Source organism: Maniola jurtina, chromosome 15 (genome assembly GCF_905333055.1).
Source record: "Maniola jurtina chromosome 15, ilManJurt1.1, whole genome shotgun sequence".
NCBI classification, from domain to species: Eukaryota; Metazoa; Arthropoda; class Insecta; order Lepidoptera; family Nymphalidae; genus Maniola; species Maniola jurtina.
In genome coordinates this window covers 1,771,161-1,794,425 of record NC_060043.1, presented here as the reverse complement: position 1 = coordinate 1,794,425, position 23,265 = coordinate 1,771,161, and the positions used below count along the sequence as shown (strand labels likewise).

At 36.4% G+C, this 23,265-nt stretch overlaps 1 protein-coding gene across 5 annotated transcripts in view; it reads right to left on the bottom strand.

Moving 5' to 3' along the window:
• The window catches only part of LOC123872396 (unconventional myosin IC), a 61,031-nt gene extending 38,632 nt beyond the window's left edge, over window positions 1-22,399 (bottom strand). For 2 of the 5 annotated variants that reach the window (XM_045916636.1, XM_045916634.1), the window contains exon 1: window positions 21,768-22,399. In XM_045916636.1, the coding sequence (XP_045772592.1) occupies window positions 21,768-22,030 (263 nt within the window). In that variant the 5' untranslated portion in view covers window positions 22,031-22,399. Of the gene's footprint in view, window positions 1-13,684; window positions 14,001-19,002; window positions 19,194-21,767 lie in introns of those variants that run through there. The other 3 variants (XM_045916635.1, XM_045916638.1, XM_045916639.1) reach the window with 3 other exon arrangements.
• Window positions 22,400-23,265: the final 866 nt, after the last annotated feature.

The window sequence follows — 23,265 nt, the reverse complement described above, 5'->3', positions numbered from 1 at the left end:
AGCTTTATTAAGTTTTGGGAGATTCACTCTTTAGAACGGAAATCCCTGCGTACTGATTGTAGTATGAACGGAAACCTGTAATTAATCTATAGGTATAGCTATAGGTACAGTACCTACACTAAATATTGACCATGTATATGTACCATAGACAGTTGATCTACAAACCATATACCATACCATATACCATAGACCATCTTGATTTATAAAACCATACAACTTTGGCAGGATGGATCCTTTCACTTGCTAACTGTGAAACGATCTATGTCTACTGATGAGTGAGGAGACTCAAACATTGCACGGCTGCGGCGTACCTTGCGTCGCTTTTTTTAAGTCAAAGTAAAGAAAGCATTGTTGTTATGAACAAAATGTAACTTGTTCGAATAGTAGGTAAAACCCGACGTACAACTTTTGTACTTACAATTTTACCGTGCGACCGTTATTTTTTGAATTAAAGGGATTAAATAATCTCATTTAACCACTCGGGCACTCAGTGCCATGGATATACCCTGCGACACGTCTTCGTTCCATACTTTCCATGGCTATTTGTGGCAAGTGCTTACCGCTTACCAAAAACGCGGCATTGGAGTCAGTCACCCTGCGGCCGCTAAATAAAGACATGCCGTCACACACCAGTCGTATACAAATGTACGATTTATGGGAAACGTGATGGTTGCCATGGAAAATAACCAGCTTAGCTCATTGGAAACAAAAATAAAGTACCTAATCACACTTCACACTAATATTACTAATGTGAAAGTTTCTGTGTATGTCTGTATGTTTGTTACTCTTTCACGCAAAAACTATTAGACGGATTTGGCTGAAACTTAAAGTGGAGATAGATCATACCCTGGATTAACACATAGGCTTTTTTGTCCCTTAAAATCAAAGAGTTCCTACGGAATTTTAAAAACTGAAATCCACTTTAAACTTAGACAATACCTATCTCAGATGTTGAGGATTGACCTAGGACCTGACTATACCTACTCAGTACTCACGTTTACAAGATAGGTATCGATGGGAAAGGGTAGGCTCTTCAGGTACGAAAAAATCAAATTTTAACCAATGTTTAATTCGTAGGGATTTTTGTGTCCATAATCAATATGCGACGTAAATTCCCACTGTCAGTGGGTGTCAGTGCTGAGATATTGAAAACTTCGTTTTCAATATCTCAGCACTGAAGTGGAACCTTAATAAAACCCTTATAAACTATATAAACTACCTAGTAAACAGCAGCAGGGTAAACTTTTTACCGAAACAAACTTTTTTGGCCAAACTGTAAACTACTTTCATAGTGTTTAAGGTATCTGCCTACCAAACCTACGTATCAAATCAAATTTATTTTACAAAAATGTGGGTAAATAACAGATGTCTAACTATTGTAGCTACTAATGAGTTACTAGGTAGCTACAATAGTTAGACCCATAGATATGGATTTCTGTGGTTAGACCCGAACACAATCTACTGCCGCATATTTATTATCGTAGGTAGAGACCTACTCGTGATTGATAGTAACGACCAAAGCCCCAAAAATCTTGTAATTTAAATGATTTATCTCATTATTCAAATAAGACAAGTCAATAAAACAATAAAACACCTCCGCACTCTTATTGATATAGTTTATTGGAGCTTTTGGTAAACGTAGGCGGATGGATTAAGGTGCAGTTAAAAATAATAGGTATAGCCTCAAAAATTAACTGTGGGAGCTCAAAAATAGCTTTCACATGCTAAACAAAACCCCGATAAGTACAATACTTTTACTAGTTACAACATAATTTACATAAATTTACGTAAACAATAATTTTAATAGCATGGTAGTTAATACTCATGGTAATTATGTAAACTTAATATTAATATTAAGTTGAGCTTTCCTTGGCCTTGTTCTTTTTGGTATGTAAAGTAAAGGTGATCGCACACTGTCACAAGAGCCGTAAAAAACGCAAGAGCCGCAAGAAAATGACGTCGGCAAAGTCATATAAATGCGTAAGATATCGAATATTGCCGCTTACGTTATATAGAGGTTTTTGGAGCTATTGCGGCTCAATACTTATCGCCTAGCCACGTAGGAGGTATGCGGTCAAATTAAGACACCCGAAATGACTAATAGGTGATTACATGTCTATTTACTTTCGCTTGTAGACTTTCTTTTATTAGCAGTTTAGTGCCTCAGCCCGGGCCGGAGCGACAGAATATTGCCGCTTACGTTACACAGAGCTTTTTGAAGCTATTACGGCCCAATACGTGTCCCCTAGCCTTGTAGGAGATATGCGATCAAATTAAGACACCCGAAATGACTAATGGGTGATAACATGTTTATTTACTTTCGCCTGTAGACTTTCTTTTATTAGCAGTTTAGTGCCCCAGCCCGGGCCGGATGTATTATGTAGTAAACGACTGCTAATGTAATGTCATAAATTACTGGCTAATATTATCGTTTTGTAGATCACAATCTTAAAGAACCGACTGGTTAATGATACAGGTTAAATTGCAATTAAATATTTAATTAATTAAGTGCCTATAACTACTTAACATTTTTTGTTTTGAACTATCGTTTGCAAAAAGAAAACTAAAACCAGTCAAGTGCGAGTTGGACTCGCACATGATGGGTTCCGTACCATTGTAAAAGATATAGGATACCTAATAGAGAGAGACCCCGAGAGGGCCAGACCTTTGTTATTTTTTAAAAGCTGAAAGTTTCTCAGCGTATTGCCCCCAAAACAGAGAAGAACAATCAGTGACTATGAAGTTTGGATCATGGTGGCTTTGGGAGATAACAGGTAAAAAAGGCGTAAACAATCTTACGTCAAAGTATTAAGTGTACTTTTTTATATTTTCTTCAGAATAGCATTACAAATCACAGACATTGCCAGACACAGAGTCGTGGCAACACCTGCCAGACACCCTGCTACCATACTCCGTATTGGTTTTCTTCTGAATTTCATCAACACTCGATGGAGAGTGGTCTCGTTGTCCAACGCCATATTGCAGAGAAGTCGTCCAAATACAAAAAGGAAAAGAGAAAACTGTTTAAATATTCAACAATAACATCAAAGTTTGGCGAATCAGGGATACAAACCGTTACTTGTAACATATTCGTACCTATTCGATTGAGAACAGTGGAGCCATGTAGGTATTCTAATTGAGCGGCGCGCGGCGGCGGCGGCATATCGAAGCGATTATGTATTGCGATAATAATCTATCGACTATCGATATATTTTATTGTTTAATGGTTATTGCTGCGCTTAAAGACGAGATGACGGGTGTTTTTACCTTCGGCACTCCATTTATGGTTAGCATGTCATTATATTGAGGCTTCAAAGACTCAATATTAAATCTAAATATATCTAAAAGGAAAAGATGACTGACTGATCTATCTACGCACAGCTCAAACTACTGGATGGGCTGAAATTTGGCATGCATATAGATTATGACGTAGACATCCGTAAAGAAAGGATTTTTGAAAATTCAACCCCTAAGGGAGTAAAACAGGCGTTTGAAAGTGGAGTTCACGCGGACTAAGTCGCGGGCATCAGCTAGTGGGTATATACTATATTTATATGTACATAAATATTTTCTGCGTAATTGAGGTTGGCCGTCGTGGCTAAAATTCGTTCTTATTCTAATTTTTAACCCCCGACCGAAAAAGAGGGGTGTTATAAGTTTGACGTGTGTATCTGTGTATCTGTCTGTGGCATCGTAGCGCCTAAACGAATGAACCGATTTTAATTTAGTTTTTTTTTGTTTGAAAGGTGGCTTGATCGAGAGTGTTCTTAGCTTTAATCTAAAAAAATTGGTTCAGCCGTTTAAGAGTTATCAGCTCTTTTCTAGTTTTCTTGTAGAAAAGAAGGTTAGATAACCGTTAGGTTCATAATATTATGTCAATAGACAAATGTCAAGCTGTCAAGATGGACGTTGCCTAAATACATAATTATTTATTTGAAAATGATGTTTTGGAAAACTCAAATACTTCGGATCGTCGGGGGTGTTATAAATTTTTAATTTACACTTGTTAAGATGCCATACTTCAAAAGGAAATACAAAAAAAAACATACAGTCGAATAGAGAACCTGCCCCTTTTTTTTGAAGTCGGTTAATAAAGGAACGCTTATAGGATCATTTTGTTTCCTGTCTGTCTGTGTGTCTATATTCTGTCCGTCCGTCGACAACCTATAGGTTTTTAGGTAAATTTTTGATACCGATCTCTAGTCTAAGGTATTATAACTCTCGTGAGAATACAAATCTAATTAGAATAAAATTATTACTGTGCTTTCAGAATGTAAAGTAAATCTATGAGTAATGCCGGATATCCTACAGAAACATGTTTTAATAGTGTCGAAAACTTTCTTTGATTTGATTTTTGATAAATAACAACTTTCAACAGTTCACAAAAAATTCAAAGTAATTCGAACCAGAGCTATTAAAATGGTCTGGCATCATATTAATATCAATAGGTACCCACTTCACGCGCATGATGCAAGCTATCGCTGTAAAGGAATAAATCCGAAGACCTTGAATTTGTGGTCACATCGCAGAAAAAAAAAATACTTCAATTTTCAAAGTAAGATGGGTATTCTATACCAAGTGGGGTATCATATGAAAGTACTTACCTGTATATTTTAAAACAGATTGTTATTTACTTTTATGCACGATAGTTTTTGATTTATCGTGCAAAATGTTGGAAAAAATACCCGAGTACGGAACCCTCAGTGTGCGAGTCTGACTCTCACTTGGCTGGTTTTTTTAAATTGACAGATAAATTTTGCGACACTGCCCCATAATTTTTTTTTATTCCAATTTCTCAATTCTGATGCTGCAAGGGACCTGACCACCAAAAGTGATGGGATAGAACTATTTCTTTTTCCAAAATTAGGCGCGGAAGAAGTCAACTATCAGCTAGTTTATTATAAAATACTTGATTGGTACTTTATACTTTGGTGAAAAATTGTAATGCGAATGACTCAGGTTAACTCAGCTAAGTAAACAGTAGCCGATGCGTCAGTGTAAATAACACGAGTCACGACGCATACAGGCGGAGAAGAGTGCAGACGAGTCTTTCTGACAACAAGCTTTATCAACTTTGACATACGGTATTACTGACAAGTGTAAATTAAAAATTTATAACACCCCCGACGATCCAAAGTATTTGAGTTTTCCAAAACATCATTTTCGAATAAATAATTATGTATTTAGGCAACCTCCATCTTGATAGCTTGACATTTGTCTATTGACATAATATTATGAACCTAACGGTTATCTAACCTTCTTTTCTACAATAAAACTAGAAAAGAGCTGATAACTCTTAAACGGCTGAACCAATTTTTTTAGATTATAGCTAAGAACACTCTCGATCAAGCCACCTTTCAAACAAAAAAAACTAAATTAAAATCGGTTCATTCATTTAGGCGCTACGATGCCACAGACAGATACACAGATACACAGATACACAGATACACACGTCAAACTTATAACACCCCTCTTTTTGGGTCGGGGGTTAAAAATATAACATCGAGGAGGACCACCACCACACCACTTCTAATCGCGTCCCACCGTCGTTCATTTTTCGAAAAAAATCTTTAAAAAAAATTAAATTGCAAAAGCTTACAATTAATTTTTTTTGAGATAAATTACAGTTTCGATTTTCAAACTGTGTATAGTATTTTTTAAATATTTGAGAACTGCTTTTGTAATAATAATATGATAATGATAATCCTTACACCAAATTAATCCAATATTACGAGTTACGTCTCCCTAACCGCTCCCAATGTACCCGGTTTATTACCTAGTACTGTACCTTAGTTTTCCTTAGTTTATTTATAAGTAAACAAGTAGCTTTTCGCTAAAATTTATAGAGAGCACAATACGCGGCCCATAGGACCTCGTCACCGCGAACTGACAATGAAATAATGATACGGCTGAAAAACCTAACTCCAGAAGGTCTAAAGCGCCGGGAAAATTGAGTCGCTTACGCGTTTCTCCAATGCTAACCTTTAAGCAAACTGAGGAAAACTAAAGTACTATACAATTCACTATACCTGCCGTCCTTTTAAACTTTAAGAACGTCTGGCAGAGGATTGCCTGTACACTGTGTCTGGCAATGCATGTCGTGATTTCTAATACTATTCCGAAGAAAATATAAAAAAATTGGAAATTTTAACGTTAAAAAATTAGTATAAATTGAGAATACCGTTAGATCCACCAGCGATGTATCGTAAAATCACTTGCCATTAGGTTAATGGATAGAGAAGTTATCGCCAAGAATTTAGGTCACTTGTGTCAGCATTGCAGAGCCTATGAGTTAAAAGTTTGACTAACATACTAAAAACATTTACTAGAATCAGTGGTTTTTGCGCAGAGATTGCTATCTGACCTCCGCAAGACATAAAGGGTAAATTGGCGAACAAGTTACCTAATCGTAATAGGATAATGTTCCATGTAGGGTTGACGATTATTATGTAGGCATGCTCTGTGATGTCGACTTCAGATAAAGATAGTGGCTACTCAGTTTGAGTGTTTTTATTAGGGTTCCGTACCCGAACGGTGCTAAGTGTCAACGGGACCTTATCACTAAATCTTCGCCCTCCGCCCGTTCGTCCGTCTGTCTGTCAGCGGCATGTATCTCATGAACAGATTAGGTAGGTACTAGGTAGAGAGTCGAAATTTTCAGAGTGTGTATCAGGGGGCACGGCATTGTCCCCGTCAACACGAGCCAAACTAAAGGATGGGGCACTACGTACCTTTTCTGAAAGCGTTTCGACTTATTTGCGAACCGTCATAGCTTCGGTTTGGATGACGCAAAAAAGCTGAATTTCTATTTCCTATTGCCGCTATAACAACAAAAGATGTACAAATTTCAAAATGGCCACCATGTAAATTAAAATACCTTGTACCCTCGTACTCTAACTTAGGTGTTAAAACTAAGATCCCTTATTCAAAAAAATTCAAAACGTTTTTATTCAATTAAACTTTTACAAGTTCTTTTGAATCGTCAAAAATCTACCACTGGTTCGGAATGCCGTTCCTACCGAGAAGAACCAGCAAGAAACTCGGCGGTTGCTTAGTAGTTATAGTAAGTACTTCCTCTTCTCAATTATTATTATTAATCCACCTGTTTCCCACACAAGAGAGAAACAATCATGGGAAGTATGATGAACTTTTTTCCCACTTTCCCACCTTTATGCTTATCTATTAAGGTGTTGTTAGGAAAGCGATATGCATATACCTATTGCTATTACTACATGTTTTACTTCCTAAATAAATAATATTAGAAAAAAAAAGGAGATATACTATGTATTGGTAGGTAATAGGTATAAGGTATCTCGTGGTAGGTAGACACCTCTAAGTAACTAACTACGGTACAAGTATGGGCTTCATTATTTACTACATTGAAGTTAGGTAAATACTCATATTTTATTGAATTGAAGACAATTTCTACAAAAGGATGTGTTTATAAAAGCCTGTCATGGGTTGGTGGCAAGGTGCGGCCGGGCGTGGCTGACGCCTGATGCCTGACCCATATTATGTGTACAGGTAGGTAGGTCTGCCCACATGTGACAAGTGGGTTGTCGCACTGGGTATTGGGAACTCCGCATTTTATTTATTAAGTATCTAAAATAAGCCTTCAAAAAATTAAAAACGGCTCAAGTGCGAGGTGGACTCGCATAAGAAGGAAAGACGAATCAGATTATGCACTTACTTTTAAATTTTTCTTATTTGAAGCTTTAATTATTTGTGTTATAGCGGCAATTGAAGCACACTCTATAAAAATTTCAACTCTCTACCTCTTATGGTTCATGAGATACAGTCCGCTGTCAGACAGACAGACAGACATGAGATGGACGAACAGCAGAGGCTTAGTAATAGATTCCTCGTTGGCACCTTTCAGGTACGAAACCCGAAAGACGAGTGGTTTTTAGACGCTATCAGTCAGACCGAGAATCGTGACCTAGCGGTCAAAGGCGCGGTTCCCTGAGACGCAAGGTTCGAATCGTGCCGGTTTCGTAATTTTGATATAATATTCAAGCTCAACGGGGTTCAAGCTGAAATGGCAATGGGCAGGGGAACATAGTTCAAAAACCAGAGAGATGTTGGGTTGGGGTCCCAATGTCTGGAATGGCGACCTCGCACCGGAAAGCGTATCATTGGAAGACCCTCCACTATAGGTGGACAGAGGACATTAAACGAGTCGCTGGATTCAGGCGGTGCAAGACCGTGGCAAGATTGATCTATTGGTTGACAATGATGATGATCACTGAAAATTAAAAAGTTTCCATGGAATTTTCAAAAACCTAAATCCACACGAACGAAGTCACGGGCATGAGGCATGATCTAGCCTGAAATATGTTTTCGATTAATCATTTAGCTTCCGAGCACGTAAATCCGTGCTTGGGCTTACTCATCCGGCATTACGCCATGCCGGTTCGCTTAGCTGTTTTCGGTAACGCCCGAGCTTTGACTTGTCACTGACCAAGGTCAGATGAGTTCTCATAAAACGCTAATGTTTTGTATTTAAGTAATTTTATGCGTTACTGACTCATTCATTTAACATACTCGTAATGCACAAGACAAGATTGTTAGATCATGATGCGCCTACATAGGTAGGTACTTAATCTACATCTAGGATTATTTTAATTCGTTCAAGATGCACAATACAGTAATAGATTACTTATATATAGTAGTATTTATATTTTAATACTTAGTCACAAGAAGTTAAAAAAAATATTGTTATTTGGATAAAAGTTTGCTTAGTTATTCTTTTTCGACTTCATGTTGCTAAATAGGCGAGTGTCAGAATTCAGAAATAAATAAAGGTAGAAACACATAACGTTGCAGTGTCACTGCATTTTCGTTGTATTAGAAATTTTGCAGACATATTCTAGAAACTAACACCTGTGTCTGTGGTGTTTTAGATTTTTCTAAAAATATGTAGTTTTAAAATTACAGCGGCTCAAAGATTTGTATGTAAATTTTTAAGACTGCGTAACTTTGAAACCGAATATTTTAACATGAATCTGGAAAACCACAGACATAGATATTAGTTTCTAGAATATGTCTGCAAAATTTCATGGACTTTGGTTGCTTAATATTCAAATGAAATTGGAACTACATTTGTATGGAGCGAGTGACGGAGAGACCCCTCTTAATCTCGCGTCAAGCTTATTCAGAATGCGTTGCGTCACGATGTGATACGAGATCTTTGTGGAGCGTGTTCTGTTACCTTTTGTAGCTTTTCCTTTGTTTGACCACGTACTCCAAAACTGGATTCATTTCTTTGTATAATAATACGTGTAAGGATTCTGGTATATTTAGGAGGGCATCGGTTATAATGTTAGCCTTGAGTAATCTACCAAGACCTAGTTCATTATCATGCACATAGCTCTCCTGAAAAGTAGTTCGATGAGCTTGAAAATAAATCGATTGATGAAGAATCGATCGAAGTTCAATGGCTGATTGTCAGAAGTTATAAGGCTCTGACAGATGGACGGACGGATAAATGCATTATGCTGAGGCAGAGCTCTTTTACCTCACAGACACAATATTGATCTTAGTATTTTCTAGTTTTAAGTTTAGTTGATAATGTGTATGAATTGTATGTTTATTTTTATTCTTTTTTTTTGTGATTTTGTTGAGCCGAATAAACTTTTATTTATTTATTTCATTCAAGTAGACACAGAGACCTCGTCTCGCTCGGTCAACTATCTATTTCGCGGTTCACGGTAGACACGCCACGAAAATTTCCTAATAAATATGTAACTATTAAATATGAATAAAAAATAATGAGGTACCGTATGTTGTAACTGAGTCATAAAGCAGCAGTGTGCAATAAAGACCGTCTTTTATTTCCTCACTCGACCACGCTTCTGGTTGATAAGGCACGGGGTCAGTGACGGGCGAAGAACTTACCTACGTAGTAATGTGGTTGGTCTTGCTCAAGACTCAAGAGTCTAGAGATACCAGACAAGTTTTACATGGGATGACAACTCCTGTCACTATAATATGTCAAGACTACCGTCGGTTTGGAAGGAAAATTCTACTGAGAAAAGCCGGTAAGAGATCCTTACCGGCTCCTAAGAAACTCAGCAGTTAGAGTTACTCTTAAAAAGAGCGACCTCCTAAAATTAATATGTTACTTAAAATGCCCTACGTACTCAATCCTCGAATACACTGGATCAGTTCTCAAATTCAGTATTCTCAGAAGCCGCCATTATACAATTCTACTTAACAATTCCAGCCCGTAATAGCCTAAACCGCCTAAACAATAGCGTTCAAGTATCAATAGTAAACAGAAGCTACATGGTGATATCATAATGTACATTATTTAGCGACACGTAAGCTGATAGCCCTTTAAAATAACTTCTTGCCTTCATGATAATGTAGGGTGACCATAAGTGATTGATCATAATACAGTGCATGAGAAAGGTATCGCCAGGTATCGCCATAGTTGCTCTAGGTGTCAATGTCAAAAGTACGATTTGAGTCCTAGTTTTGACAGGACACAGAGCAAATAATATGGTGAGTACTCAAGCAAGCTGAAAATCCGGACCAGTCCGGTACGTCAAGCGAATTCTTTCAGGAGTTGCCTTAAAAACAGTACTGAGGTAGTGCACCCACATACACTACTACACAGCATTACGCTGAGACGATTCCCTTTTTGGGACAGTTTTGCGCCATAGACACGCATTTGGTTTTTTAGATCATACTATAATTATTATTTTTAGATTAAGTAATTGAAATTCTATGCAATTCAGCTCAGAAGATCGCCACGCTGGCTTTGTTATACAAGTACACTATTTATTAGAGCTACGTAGTGGCGGTAGTTTTCTCGGTTGAAATGAGTAGAAAATTGTAATTTAAGTAATATATTTATTTTAGTTTATTTATGGGTATTTGTACTATTGTTTTCTGTATGTACCAGGCAAAAAGTTCAAAAAGTTCTTGGGCACACACTCTGAAATAAGTCTTCTTATTCTTTTATATATAGGACCATATTATTCTTTTATTTTGGACCATATTATAAACAAAGAATGTGTCCCAAATTTTTCAACCAAATGATGCGGTTCTTACTTTTAATGATAATAAATATTAATATAAGGTAAAATCCCTAGGACAATTGCGGTTATTTACGCGGTTATGATGACTCCTTTTTCGCTCTACAAGTACTTAATTCATAGGTAACCTACTTTAATTAGTAATTAAAGTATAACTTATTCCTTAAATAATTATATTTAACTAAACTATTATTAAACTTTATTTGAGTTGGAGATATTAAGTGGGTATGACATTCACTACCCATGTCTCATACCTATTATAAATACGAAAGTGTGTGTATGTTTGTAATTTTGTTGGTTTGTCCTTCAATCAAGTCGCAACGGAGCAACGGATCGACTTGATTTTTTCATCGATGGATTTTTTAAATAGGTATAGTTAAAGACCTGAAGAGTGACATAGGCTGCTTTTTATCTCAAAAAATCAAAGAGTTTCCACGGGATTTTTAAAAATTAGGTTTTTGCGCGTCGAAGCGCAACGCGCATATAAGTAGGTACTCCTTGTTATTGTTTTCAGTAAGTATGCTAATTTTAACGGTAAAATATCAAAGTACATAAAACATGCAGTTCTAATATATTTAGCCTGTTTGCGCTGACCCTAAGAACTTTTGTTGCAGTTCCAATTGTTGTAATTATAAAATGTTCACTATTAATGAAATAAGTGAATGCCTTGCTAGGTAGAGTTAATTTTACGTATCATTAAAGTGGTAGAACTAAAAACGTCTTTCGCGCGACTAATCGATTTTAAAGGAACGCATTTATATTAGATATGACATCGTGGCAATTTTTTTTCGTCCAATACTTATTTCCAACATCCAGTAAATAACTTAGTATTGTGATTAGTTATAGGAAAAGCGATTCTATCTAGGAGCCAGGAGGGAGGGGTATATCCATATTCGAAATTCAAATTATTGCACCCTCATTACTCTCCTTCGGGACATCGCAGCTAGTCCTAATAATGATAAATGCGGCTTTTATATGATAAAACATAAAATGTTTTTTTTAACTACCTTTACGGCTCTGGGTTCTAGCCTGAAAATTAAAGTGAACAATTGACAGACTACCGCCAACTCCAGTCATGTTTTTAAATGTATGTAGGTATTTGAAACTGTAGCCTTATCCAATTACTGTACAAATCATGCCTACGTGGAATGGTGCCAAGTTTACTGGCTGCATTTCCGCGTTGAATAGCCAAGCTGTTACTTGGCGTAAATGTAAAAAGTATGACATTCAAGGCCATGGACTTTATCTTGAACATACTCGTAGACCGCGCAAAAATTTTTTGTTCTTACTTTAATGATCTTGAAAGACAAAGTACCTACCTATCTATATCATATAAAAACCGACCAAGAGGGAGTCGGGCCTCGCTCTTTTAGGGTTCCGAGCATAATTATTATAACTTATGAACAATATATGTATTTTGGGTATATGAAATATTTCATTTATATGAAATGTTTCAACAACAAACAAAAAAGAACCCTGAAAGAAAACCGCAAAAATTATCGTTTGTTTTTGTGACAGCTTACAAGTTAATTTAAGATTCGCTGTTTTCAGTACCTATTTGTTGTTTAAGTATACAATAAATGTTACATTGAATATAACGAAATTACCGGGTAAGAAAAAAATTCCGGCTCCTTTTTCATCAGTTTCATTAATTAGTAGTTCGAAATCCTTGAATTTCTTATTCAAAATTCCGTTTTGGATCAACGTTCTACATTAAATACTAAAATATCAGGTAATATTTACGAGCTAGAGAAAGACCCGTGACACGCGGACAGACAGACAGACAGCACGTTTAACCCTTTTCGTACCTACGGAACTCCAAAAACCAGCGCACGAAAAAGTTTGTTTATCTTCAGAAGGCTGAACTCATTAATGCATTTGCCTTCATGCTTTTTGCATTGTTTATTAGGTACATTTACCTCGCTCTAATTTTGAATTTATTAACGGTGTTGCAAGCATTACTTATATCATCTCAAAATGGCGTATGACCCAATTCAAACTTTGAAGCTTTCCGAAACCATTGAAATTCAGGATTGATTTATTGATAAGTATGATTTTTTAAAAGCTTATACCACACGATAATAGGCTAGAACCAATACAGTCACTCATTCACTCATTCTCTACAATTCATTTTTTAGGGTTCCGTACCTCCAGAGAAACAAAGTAACCCTTATCTTATAAGATCACTTCGTTACCTGTCTGTCTATCTGTCGTGGCAAATTTTATGATTCTAGTTCAACGGGCAGGCCATGCCTGTCGTAGAGGCGATGGCCGTTGGAGCCGGAAAGTCCTTGAGTGGAGACCGTGTAGGACGCCCTCCAGCACGATGGACCGACGATATAAAGCGGCTGGCGGGAAGTGGCTGGATGAGGAAGGCTGAGGACTGGGTGTGTTGGCGCTCTATAGGGAAGGCCTATGTCCAACAGTGGACGTCTACACTTCTACAGGCTGCTGATGATGATGATGATGATGGTGATGATATGGAACTCTAAAAACTAAAAAAAAGACGAGCACATGTTGGTAGTAATATTTCTCGTGAATCTTTTTCGTAGAACAAAATGAATTAAGCTTGGCTATAAAAATAAAGTCGTGCCGAAGTTTGAGTCATCGACCTCAAGCATGTGGATTCGCAAGGCACTCACCTCGATCAAGCCAAAACTCGATTATAACACATTCGGCAATGCACATTCCTCTCGATGCATCACTTCACGAAAAAACTGCCAAAAACTTTTAGTCAATCGAGAAAACAGTATCGATTTCGATTATCACCTCTTATCACTTGATAATAAATCTATGACGCAAATTTCCGAACGATTAATATTTTGTATTTTTTTTGAGTCACGCTGTCACTATAATTTAAAAATGGAATGTTTTTTGACGTATCGCTAACGGCCAGTAACCGACGACGCCAGGCGGTTGACATGGAACCCTTGCAAGCGTTGGCGGTAAACTGGCTTCAGACACGATACCGGTCAAGTGAGAGCTCGTATTGTGTCATCGCTCACGTTTTCTGTTTTTCAACTAGTCACACTGTAGCACACAGTGCTAAGCTTGCTCTTGTTTTGATCTGGTTACTGAACTTCAGGTACCTAAGCAAATTAGAAATTACAGATCAGAATAAAAAGATCCTACTTAATTTAATAATTGCAGTCAACATCGACACATTAAAGAACTCATTAATTGGAACATGGACATTTAAAAGTTCTTTATCAAGAAGGTTCTATGCGGAGGTTCGACACAGTTTTCTTCCGAAAAGTCGCGTCCTATTCTTTACGCTTCACAACTTTATTCAGCATTCTGAATTTATCGACAATCGTACTTACTACATTGGGATACGAGTTAAAAGAATTTCGGTAATAAATAAATATGTAAAAGTTAAGCGATCCCACACAAACCATTTCTTATGAGCCCAGACGTAATTAGACAAGGTCATTTTTTCAGGATTCCGTACTCGAAGGGAGTCAACTGGACTCTATTAGTAAGCCTCTGTTGTCCGTCTGTCTGTCTGTCCGTCTTTCAGAAGACTGTGTTTATTTAATGAACCGTGTAATAGGTAGAGAGTAGAAATTTGCACTGCAGAGTGTGATTTTCTTTGCCGCTAAAACAACAAATAACATTAAAAAAGACCGGCCATGTAAATTAAAAAGTCCATAGTCCACGTTGGTACGGAACCCTTCATCTGCGGGTCCGACTCGCACATGGCCCGTTTTTGAAACATTTGGTCTATGCAAATCAAATGATTGTATCGGTTAACAGCCTAAGGATTCTATGAAATTCTGCGAAAATTATTTTCATACAGGTAGAGGTACTTATGTGTCTAACAATAATAAAGTTAACGGGCGATAAGGGAATACACGAGGGTCATGTCCCCTCCCTTGAGTCAAACGTATGAGTAACTACCGGCGCTTTTTTAACAAAAAAACAGTAGGTCGAAATAATATATATGTAATGAATTAATCATTGATTAATTATACATTAAACCTTTAAAGTTCTTTTAATAAAGTAGAGCTCCACTATAAGAAGCGATTTTTAGAAATAGCCAATAGGTACCACCCGAGTGAAGTCAGGGCATGTCTGTTAGTGTGACAATCAGCATTATCCCCATCTAAACCCACACCTGCTTTGAATGACAAGTAGAGCATCAAGGAAAGAGCCTTAACGTGTTCGCTAATGGTAATATTATCTGCGCGCCATCTTGAGTAGAATACAATGTTTGTACAACTGTTCAATGAAAGACATGTATTGACCATGAAATTTAAAAATACATAATATACACATAAATGAGTCTGAGCATGAGTGAGTTTCGAATGGTTTCAATTACTTACTTAATTATTTTAACAGGTAAATTAAAAAATTAAACCTCCACTGATATGTAAAAATATGTTTACGTTCGCTATAATTCCTGTCACCATGTTATTAAGTTAAATAATTAATTAATCATATTATATACAGCTATGTATGTATAAAGTTGCATTGCGACTCCCCGTCTTACAGTTCTATAAGCTGTTACCTACTGGTATGGGTTGCCTGGAAGAGATCACTCTGTAGTGATAAAATCGCCGTTTGTTTTTAATTTAAGTCTATTTTTAACCCCCGACCCAAAAAGAGGGGTGTTATAAGTTTGACGTGTGTATCTGTGTATCTGTCTGTGGCATCGTAGCGCCTAAACATTTTGAAAGGTGGCTTGATCGAGAGTGTTCTTAGCTATAATCTAAAAAAATTGGTTCAGCCGTTTAAGAGTTATCAGCTCTTTTCTAGTTTTCTTGTAGAAAAGAAGGTTAGATAACCGGTAGGTTCATAATATTATGTCAATTGACAAATGTCAAGCTGTCAAGATGGACGTTGCCTAAATACATAATTAAATATTTGAAAATGATGTTTTGGAAAACTCAAATACTTTGGATCGTCGGGGGTGTTATAAATTTTTAATTTACACTTGTTTATTCTTTGTCATAGTACTAAACAATAAAAATGTTCGAAAAAAAATCTTCATCATCATTAACATCATGATCAACCCATCACCGACACACTACTAAGTACGGGTCTCCTCTCAGTATGAGAAAGGTTTGGCCATTGTCTACCTCGCTGTCAAAAGTCATGGTAAAGATCTCTTACAGAAATAAGTGCTTCCTTGTTCATTTCTTATCTTTTTGCTTTTTTTATTGAAAATACTTATCTAATTAGAGCCTCAATAGCTCAACCGGTAAAGGGGTGGACTGAAAACCGAAAGGTCGACGGTTCAAACCCCGCCCGTTGCACTATTGTCGTACCTACTCCTAGCACAAGCCTGACGCTTAGTTGGAGAGGAAAGGGGAATATTAGTCATTTAACATGGCTAATATTCTTTATTAAAAAAAAAAAAAAAAAAAAAAAAAAAAAAAAAAAAAAAAAAAAAAAAAAAAAATTACTATACAAATCATGCCCACGTGGAGTGGTATCAAAAATACTGGTTGCATTTCCGCGCTAGACAGCCGGTCTGGTCCGTTGCGCAAAAAATGAGCCAGCCCTTCTGTCACTTTGCTTTAATTGATTTTTGGTAAAATAAACATTGTGGAGAACCCTCAGGCATGCAAGTTTCCTCATAATGTTTTCCTTCACCGTTAAATCAAGTGATATTTCAAAAGTTAGTGGTTCTTGCCCGGGATCGAATCCCCGACCACCCGAATCGACGGCCGCAATGTCTTAACCAATAGGCTATCATCATTAACCTACTTAAATGTCTTCAATTACCGATACAAACGCAAGCAATCTCATCAAGTCGTCAATAACAACGAAACATTCAGGGTTGTCACCACACCAGAAATCATTACCCATATTATATAATACACTACGCATTCATGCGAAAGTGTGTTTGTAAACTTCAATCACGCGGCAACGGAGCAACGGATCGACGACATTTTTTGCATAGATATATGCAGTTAAAGACCTGGTGAGTGACAGTCTACTTATTTTCCGAAAAATCAAAGAGTTCCCACGGGATTTTTAAAATCCTTAACCCACACGGATGAAGGCGTGAGTATCATTTATTGAAAATTTAAAAAAGTGTATTGTGAACGAAAGTGAGTTGGCTTTGAGTGAAGCAGCAAGCATTACATAAAGTTCCTATATAATAAAAATTAGGGATGTATCAACAAATCGGTTCAAAAGTCAAAAATCTTTGAAAAATATAACACACAAAATAATATGCACTGCATTAAGATTGAGAAAGTCCTTCTTATGTAAAAAAATGTAATGCCTGACTAAAATGCTGCAACCCTGAAACCTGCAAATGGATCTTCAATTAATACAAATTGAAGTTTAGAGACAGAGCTTAATGTATGCAGATGTAGCTATAATGATTGTGTTCTGTCAATCGTCGTCTCTCAAGATCATAAATTAAGTACCTATTTATCCTACAAACTACTAGAAGACTCATTGGTGACGAAGCACTGGACAATTCCAAACTTCAAAGTTTGGAACTTTGTTCGCAGAGTGCGCCCTAGAACTGTTTGACCTGGTCCGTCCTTCACCTTTCTACTATCGTACCGTAAGGCATCCTCAAGGTCTGTACCCGTAAGCGTAATATTTAACGGCCAAGCCATCTTTTTTAACAAGATGTAGGGTTTGTAAAGTAAGGACTTATATTTATTATGTAGTAATATATGTTATTTGTTGTTATAAATGTGGTACAATGAAGAGCACTTAAGAGCTATATACTTTTGACTTGGGACTAGCTCCATGGGCAGCTCAAATCGGAGCTCTGCTAGGAGCTTGGCTCTACTAGAGATCTCATTACTTTTTAACAATGAAAGCATTATGAACTTGTGGGTCTTGGCTACCAAAATTACATGAAATGTTTTTGGTGGGATCTTACTGATTTTTTATTATAATACTTTTTATCCCGGAAAATCAGAGTTAAATTTTTTGGACAACGTAATCCCACGCGGATGAATTCGTTGACATTCTTTAGTTATAATTAATGATGCAGTAAATGTCCGAACTACGATAAATACTAAGATTTAGTAGCAGATAAATAATACATAATATTATGTTAAAACACTGGTGATTGATTCCACACACACTTTAAGATAATGAAGAGCTTTTAGTGTATGGGTGCTTTCAGAAAGCCTGCTACTTAGATTTTTGTTAATTTTCCAAACTAAGTATATTTTTCAAATATGAAATATATTGCTCATTTTCATGAAAATTCCAGTTTATTATCTATTTACGGATCAAAATAATATAATTTATCTACTTATGTAGTAACCAAATTCATGATTTACAGATAGTCAAGATTATTTTCAGATAAGTAGCGTTATCGTCTTGATTACGAATAACTTTATTGACCTTCTTTGAAACAGGTTTTAAATTCTTTATTGATGATAATATTCCAGATAATATTAAATAAGGCAGTGATATCTACGCGGTTAAGACGTCCGCCTCCTTTTCGGGAGGTTGGGGGTTCGATCCCGGGCACGCACCTCTAACTTTTAGGAAGTTACGAGTAAGTATATGTACCTACATTTAACGGTGAAGGAAAACATCGTGAGGAAACCTGCATGACTGAGAGTTCTCCATAATATTCTCAAATAAATATTCTCCATAATTAGCATTGGTGAGGTAAACGGTAATGCATGGGCACAAATCAAGTCGAAAATTCGTGGAGTAAAAACTCTCTTACTTTTTTTTACATACACTTATTTAAAAAATATGCTTATCATTTTAAATGCCTTTTAGGCAGGAAGAATTATGATAGAGGCAAAACTCAGAATAAAAGCTTAAAGTATTCCTAAACGGGGGTAGTACACGTACTTTCACTTTGCAACTTTGCTTTAGTTTTAGCTACGCTGTAAGAGTGAGTAATGTCAAAGTGCGTTCTATTCTCAACCCAAGTAATTAAATCTAACACTTTGCTAAACCTGATGAATTATACATAATTAACTAATGTTACGTATTCATTTAAATTAATTTCTGAACTAACCTTTCATCGGCCATTAGGTACGTAACGTACCTATCTAAGAATAATATGTTCGTCAATTTATCATCAACAATATAATTTTCCACTGATTATTCAGTTTTTTATTTTATTTTTCAATAATAATTTAACACGCAGTTTATTAACACTCTTACTTAATAAATTAACAAAAGATATCATTCGATGCGACTTTATTAACCTACTATAAAAACAGGACTGAACCTAAGTATTAAGTACCTACTCGTAGATAGATAAAATTTTTCAAGACACTTCAGATATCTTAACAATAGTTCTTCACATAAGGGTTTATAGTCATACGGAAAAATTAGTTTATGTAAGTATTTAAGTACTGTAATGGGGAATTATCAAAGGCATTTTACGTCGATATTACTAGTAAATAATACACTCGAATCTCTATTGATTACGTATCTACTCCAAACCTAGGTTTTACGTGAGCGATAATAAAATAAAAGCTATATGATTGCTATGACTTCGTTCGGATTTAAATACCTAGTTAATTTTTGATATCACAAGGACAGACGATATCTGACGAGTCGCGCGGAGCCGCTGAATTCAGGCGGCGCAAGACCGTGTGGAAGTACAAGAGACCTATCTTGACCTTTGTCCAGCTGTGAAGTCTATCGATTGATGTTGATAATGACTATTATTACAAGGAACCAAAAGCTTAATTTGCTATAATCCGCCAAACCAACGAAATCTGTATGGTACGCAGCACCACACAAATTCCAACACCACTCGACGCGCGTTACGCCCCGACACCGGGGCATCCTCAGGAGATGTAGACCTTACAATGTCTAATTGCAAAGCAATTAATTGCATTGCAAATTGTCTTTGCAATTAGACATTGTCTACATCTCCTGAGGATGCTCCGGTGTCGGGGCGAAACGCGCGTCGAGTGGTGTTGGAATTTGTGTGGTGCTGCGTACCATACAGATGCTCTACAATATAGGACTAATAACATGGGCTAACAACTTTTGAGGAAATACCATACTACTATAATTATGTAAATACATAATAATTCAACACTAATCTATACTAATAAATAAAATTGGAGTGTCTGTCTGTAATTTCGAAATAACTACCACATATTAAGGTCATATGGTTATTTGAACGATACCATAACTGAATCACACGTTTTTAAAATTTTTATCTGTCTGTCTGTCTGTCTGTTTGAAAAGGCTAATCTTCGGAACGGCTGAACCGATTTTAACGGGATTTTCACATACAAGTAGAGGATTGACCAGGGTGTAACATAGGCTACTTTTTTAACCGACTTTCAAGAAGGGAGTTGTGTTTTTGTACCTATGTACTCCGAAATCTCCGAGATTTCTGAACCGATTTGCGTCATTTCTTTTTTAATCGATTTAGGAACTTTGCGACATTGTATCATAAAAAATTTGGATTCCAACTCTTCAATCCTGATGCTGCAGGGGATCTGACCAATCCACTCGGGCGAAGCTGCGGGCATCAGCTAGTGACTAATAATTCCTATTTGCTTTTTTATTAACTGCATATATATTATAAGTTATACAGAACGTTGGTTTGGCGGATTATAGCAAATTAAGCTTTTGGTCCTTGTATATCATGGACTTCCGCAAAATAACGCCTGCTTTACAGGACTATTATTACCTACAGCAGTCCAAAGAAGCTCAGTCTCAGACATCAACAGCTGCCTCTTGCGTGTTCATAATGCCTACTTATTAAATACCTACCTAGATATCTGTGATATCTTTTTCGAAGATATGATAAAGTATAATAAAATTATAATTATGATAAGCACAAAATATCTATTATATTAGGTAAGCGCATACCTAATATCCTACCTATCTACCTACTTACCCAATTAAATTAGGTAATTAGGAATTGCTAAATTAATTTTAAGGAATTAATTAACATTTGAGAGATTTGATATCTTTTCCAAACAGCATAGAGCTAAAAAATAAAATACGAGTAGGTATTTATTTGAAGCCAAATAACTTTCTCGTCTCTGCAATTTTCTATAGCATCGATTAGCTACCTAGGTAAGGTACCCTAATATTAAAGTTTAGACAAAATGTATAACTCAAAATTTTTTGAATAGCTACCCACTTTTCTTCGACTTAGCATTGTCCTAGGTTTGCCCGGTAATAATTGAGTATTTATATTTTTTGACTCTGCTACCTATTATTATAGCTCTCCGCTGCTCGATTGCGGGAAAACTGCATCAATCATTATTACAATCGCAATGGTTGTGATTGGCTGATTTTATGGTATTCTTGTTGAAACAACACTTTTAGCCAATAGTAAGCGAGCATCAACCAATCAGAGATGATTGCGCAATAGCACAGTTTAACGAAATAATACATAGTTCTACCGCGATCGAGCCAGGTTTTACCTTTATATGACGTTTAGCCAGCGCATTCTTAGACTGGCTTGAATTTTTGAATTATATCTACTTTTAATCACCGACTCAAAAAGAGGGGTGTTATAAGTTTCACGTGACTTCGGCGGGGAGGGGCAACGCACGCACAACAGACGGAAACGTTTAAGTGCGGAAACCAGCCCAGAGAGAAGAAGAAGCTCCTAAACTAATGAACCGATTTTAATTTAGTTTTTTTTTTTGTTTGAAAGGTAGCTTAATCGAGAGTGTTCTTAGCTATAATCCAAGAAAATCGGTTCAGCCGTTTGAAAGTTATAAGCTCTTTTCTAGTTACTGTAACCTTCACTTGTCGGGGGTGTTAAAAATTTTTAATTTACACTTCTATACTTACGCTTTTTTCGTCGCTGGGTGAAGCAATGATCCTCTATTCCCAGGAACATGTAGAGAAGTCTCACCATGTCCATTGACTAGAACATTTGCGTCCCCATTTCCAAGTGCTTGAGCCGGGGATTCCTCATGCTTGCTCACTTGGACTTCCCCATTGACTCGAACCTCCACTTCCCCATGCCCGTGAGCATGGACTGCTGGCTCCACATGGTTAACTTGAACTTTAACTGTAGAAGGTTCTGCTACTTGCACTGAGTCTTCAGTCATTTTTGTTTTATATTCTATTTTAACACTACTAAACACTTATTATCCGTATTTTCTCTGTTTTTAACTAAAATTTAAAGATTATATTATTGAACTACATAAAGATATAAGTGATGTAAAGTGATGGGATTGGATTTATTATGAAGCGACAAATAAAAACAAGAGAAACTACAGATCAGGTTATCACAAAAATTCAACAAAAGTCTTGAACAATTTCAAAAGGATTTCAGTAAAGTTCCTTAGAAATTCTCTCACTATGCTCAGACAACGTGAAACCCACAAGGATATGAAGGCAAAATGTCGGACTTTAATCGATGTAGAAACAAATAATCTTTATCATATCGTTAATTGCTTGATATGTTTTATGTCTCACACTGTTGATCGATATCTGTGAATCAATTGATTACAAATCATCAAGTGCCAAGTGGATTCGGGTACAATCGTCGCCTGTACAGTTGCTTGCTTATATCAGAAATATGCGTTTTATCATCAAGGTCGATACGTACCTACCTTCTACGTTTTATACTTGATATTTGAATAATAACTTATATTGATGACGTCCTTTTATTCCCTTTTAGTCCCTCATGGAACATAGACCGGTAGCAGTGGTTTTCCATGTCTTCGGCTACTGCCTTGACATGGTTCCACGAGAGTCCCACTCTTTCAAGGTCTGCCTCAATAGACCTCTTGTAGGTTTTGCTTGACCAGATCTCCATCGCCCGACAAGCTGCCATTGAAAACGCCACTTGAGCAGAATTCCCTTACCTTACTCTCTTCGGCTAAATATGCCTGATCAATCGCCATTGCCTCAGAGCTTAATTTTATAATAGACTAAAATTGTGTTAAAAAAGCAAAAATACTTAAAAATTAGTTTATTAATAATCAAAAGGCACTTCTTAAAATTAAAACTTGTACATCATACATCACATGACAACTTATTCAAAGAACATAATCATACAAAATTACGTTTGGAATCGTTTCAACATAAACTTTCCCAATATTGAAGACCGACTTGACGCAATATTGCTACACATAAAAGAACTTGTGAAATTCCTATTTTATTACAGGTAGAAAGTAAAGATACTATGTACTTAGAGCATAATATTTTATAATATTTTATCAATGACGGAGTTTATCCTGTCTTCAATATCTTATAACCATCTATGGATAGGCCCTCCTGAAGCCAAAACGCGCTGATGAAATCAATCTAATTTACAAGACAAGTCTAACATAAAATT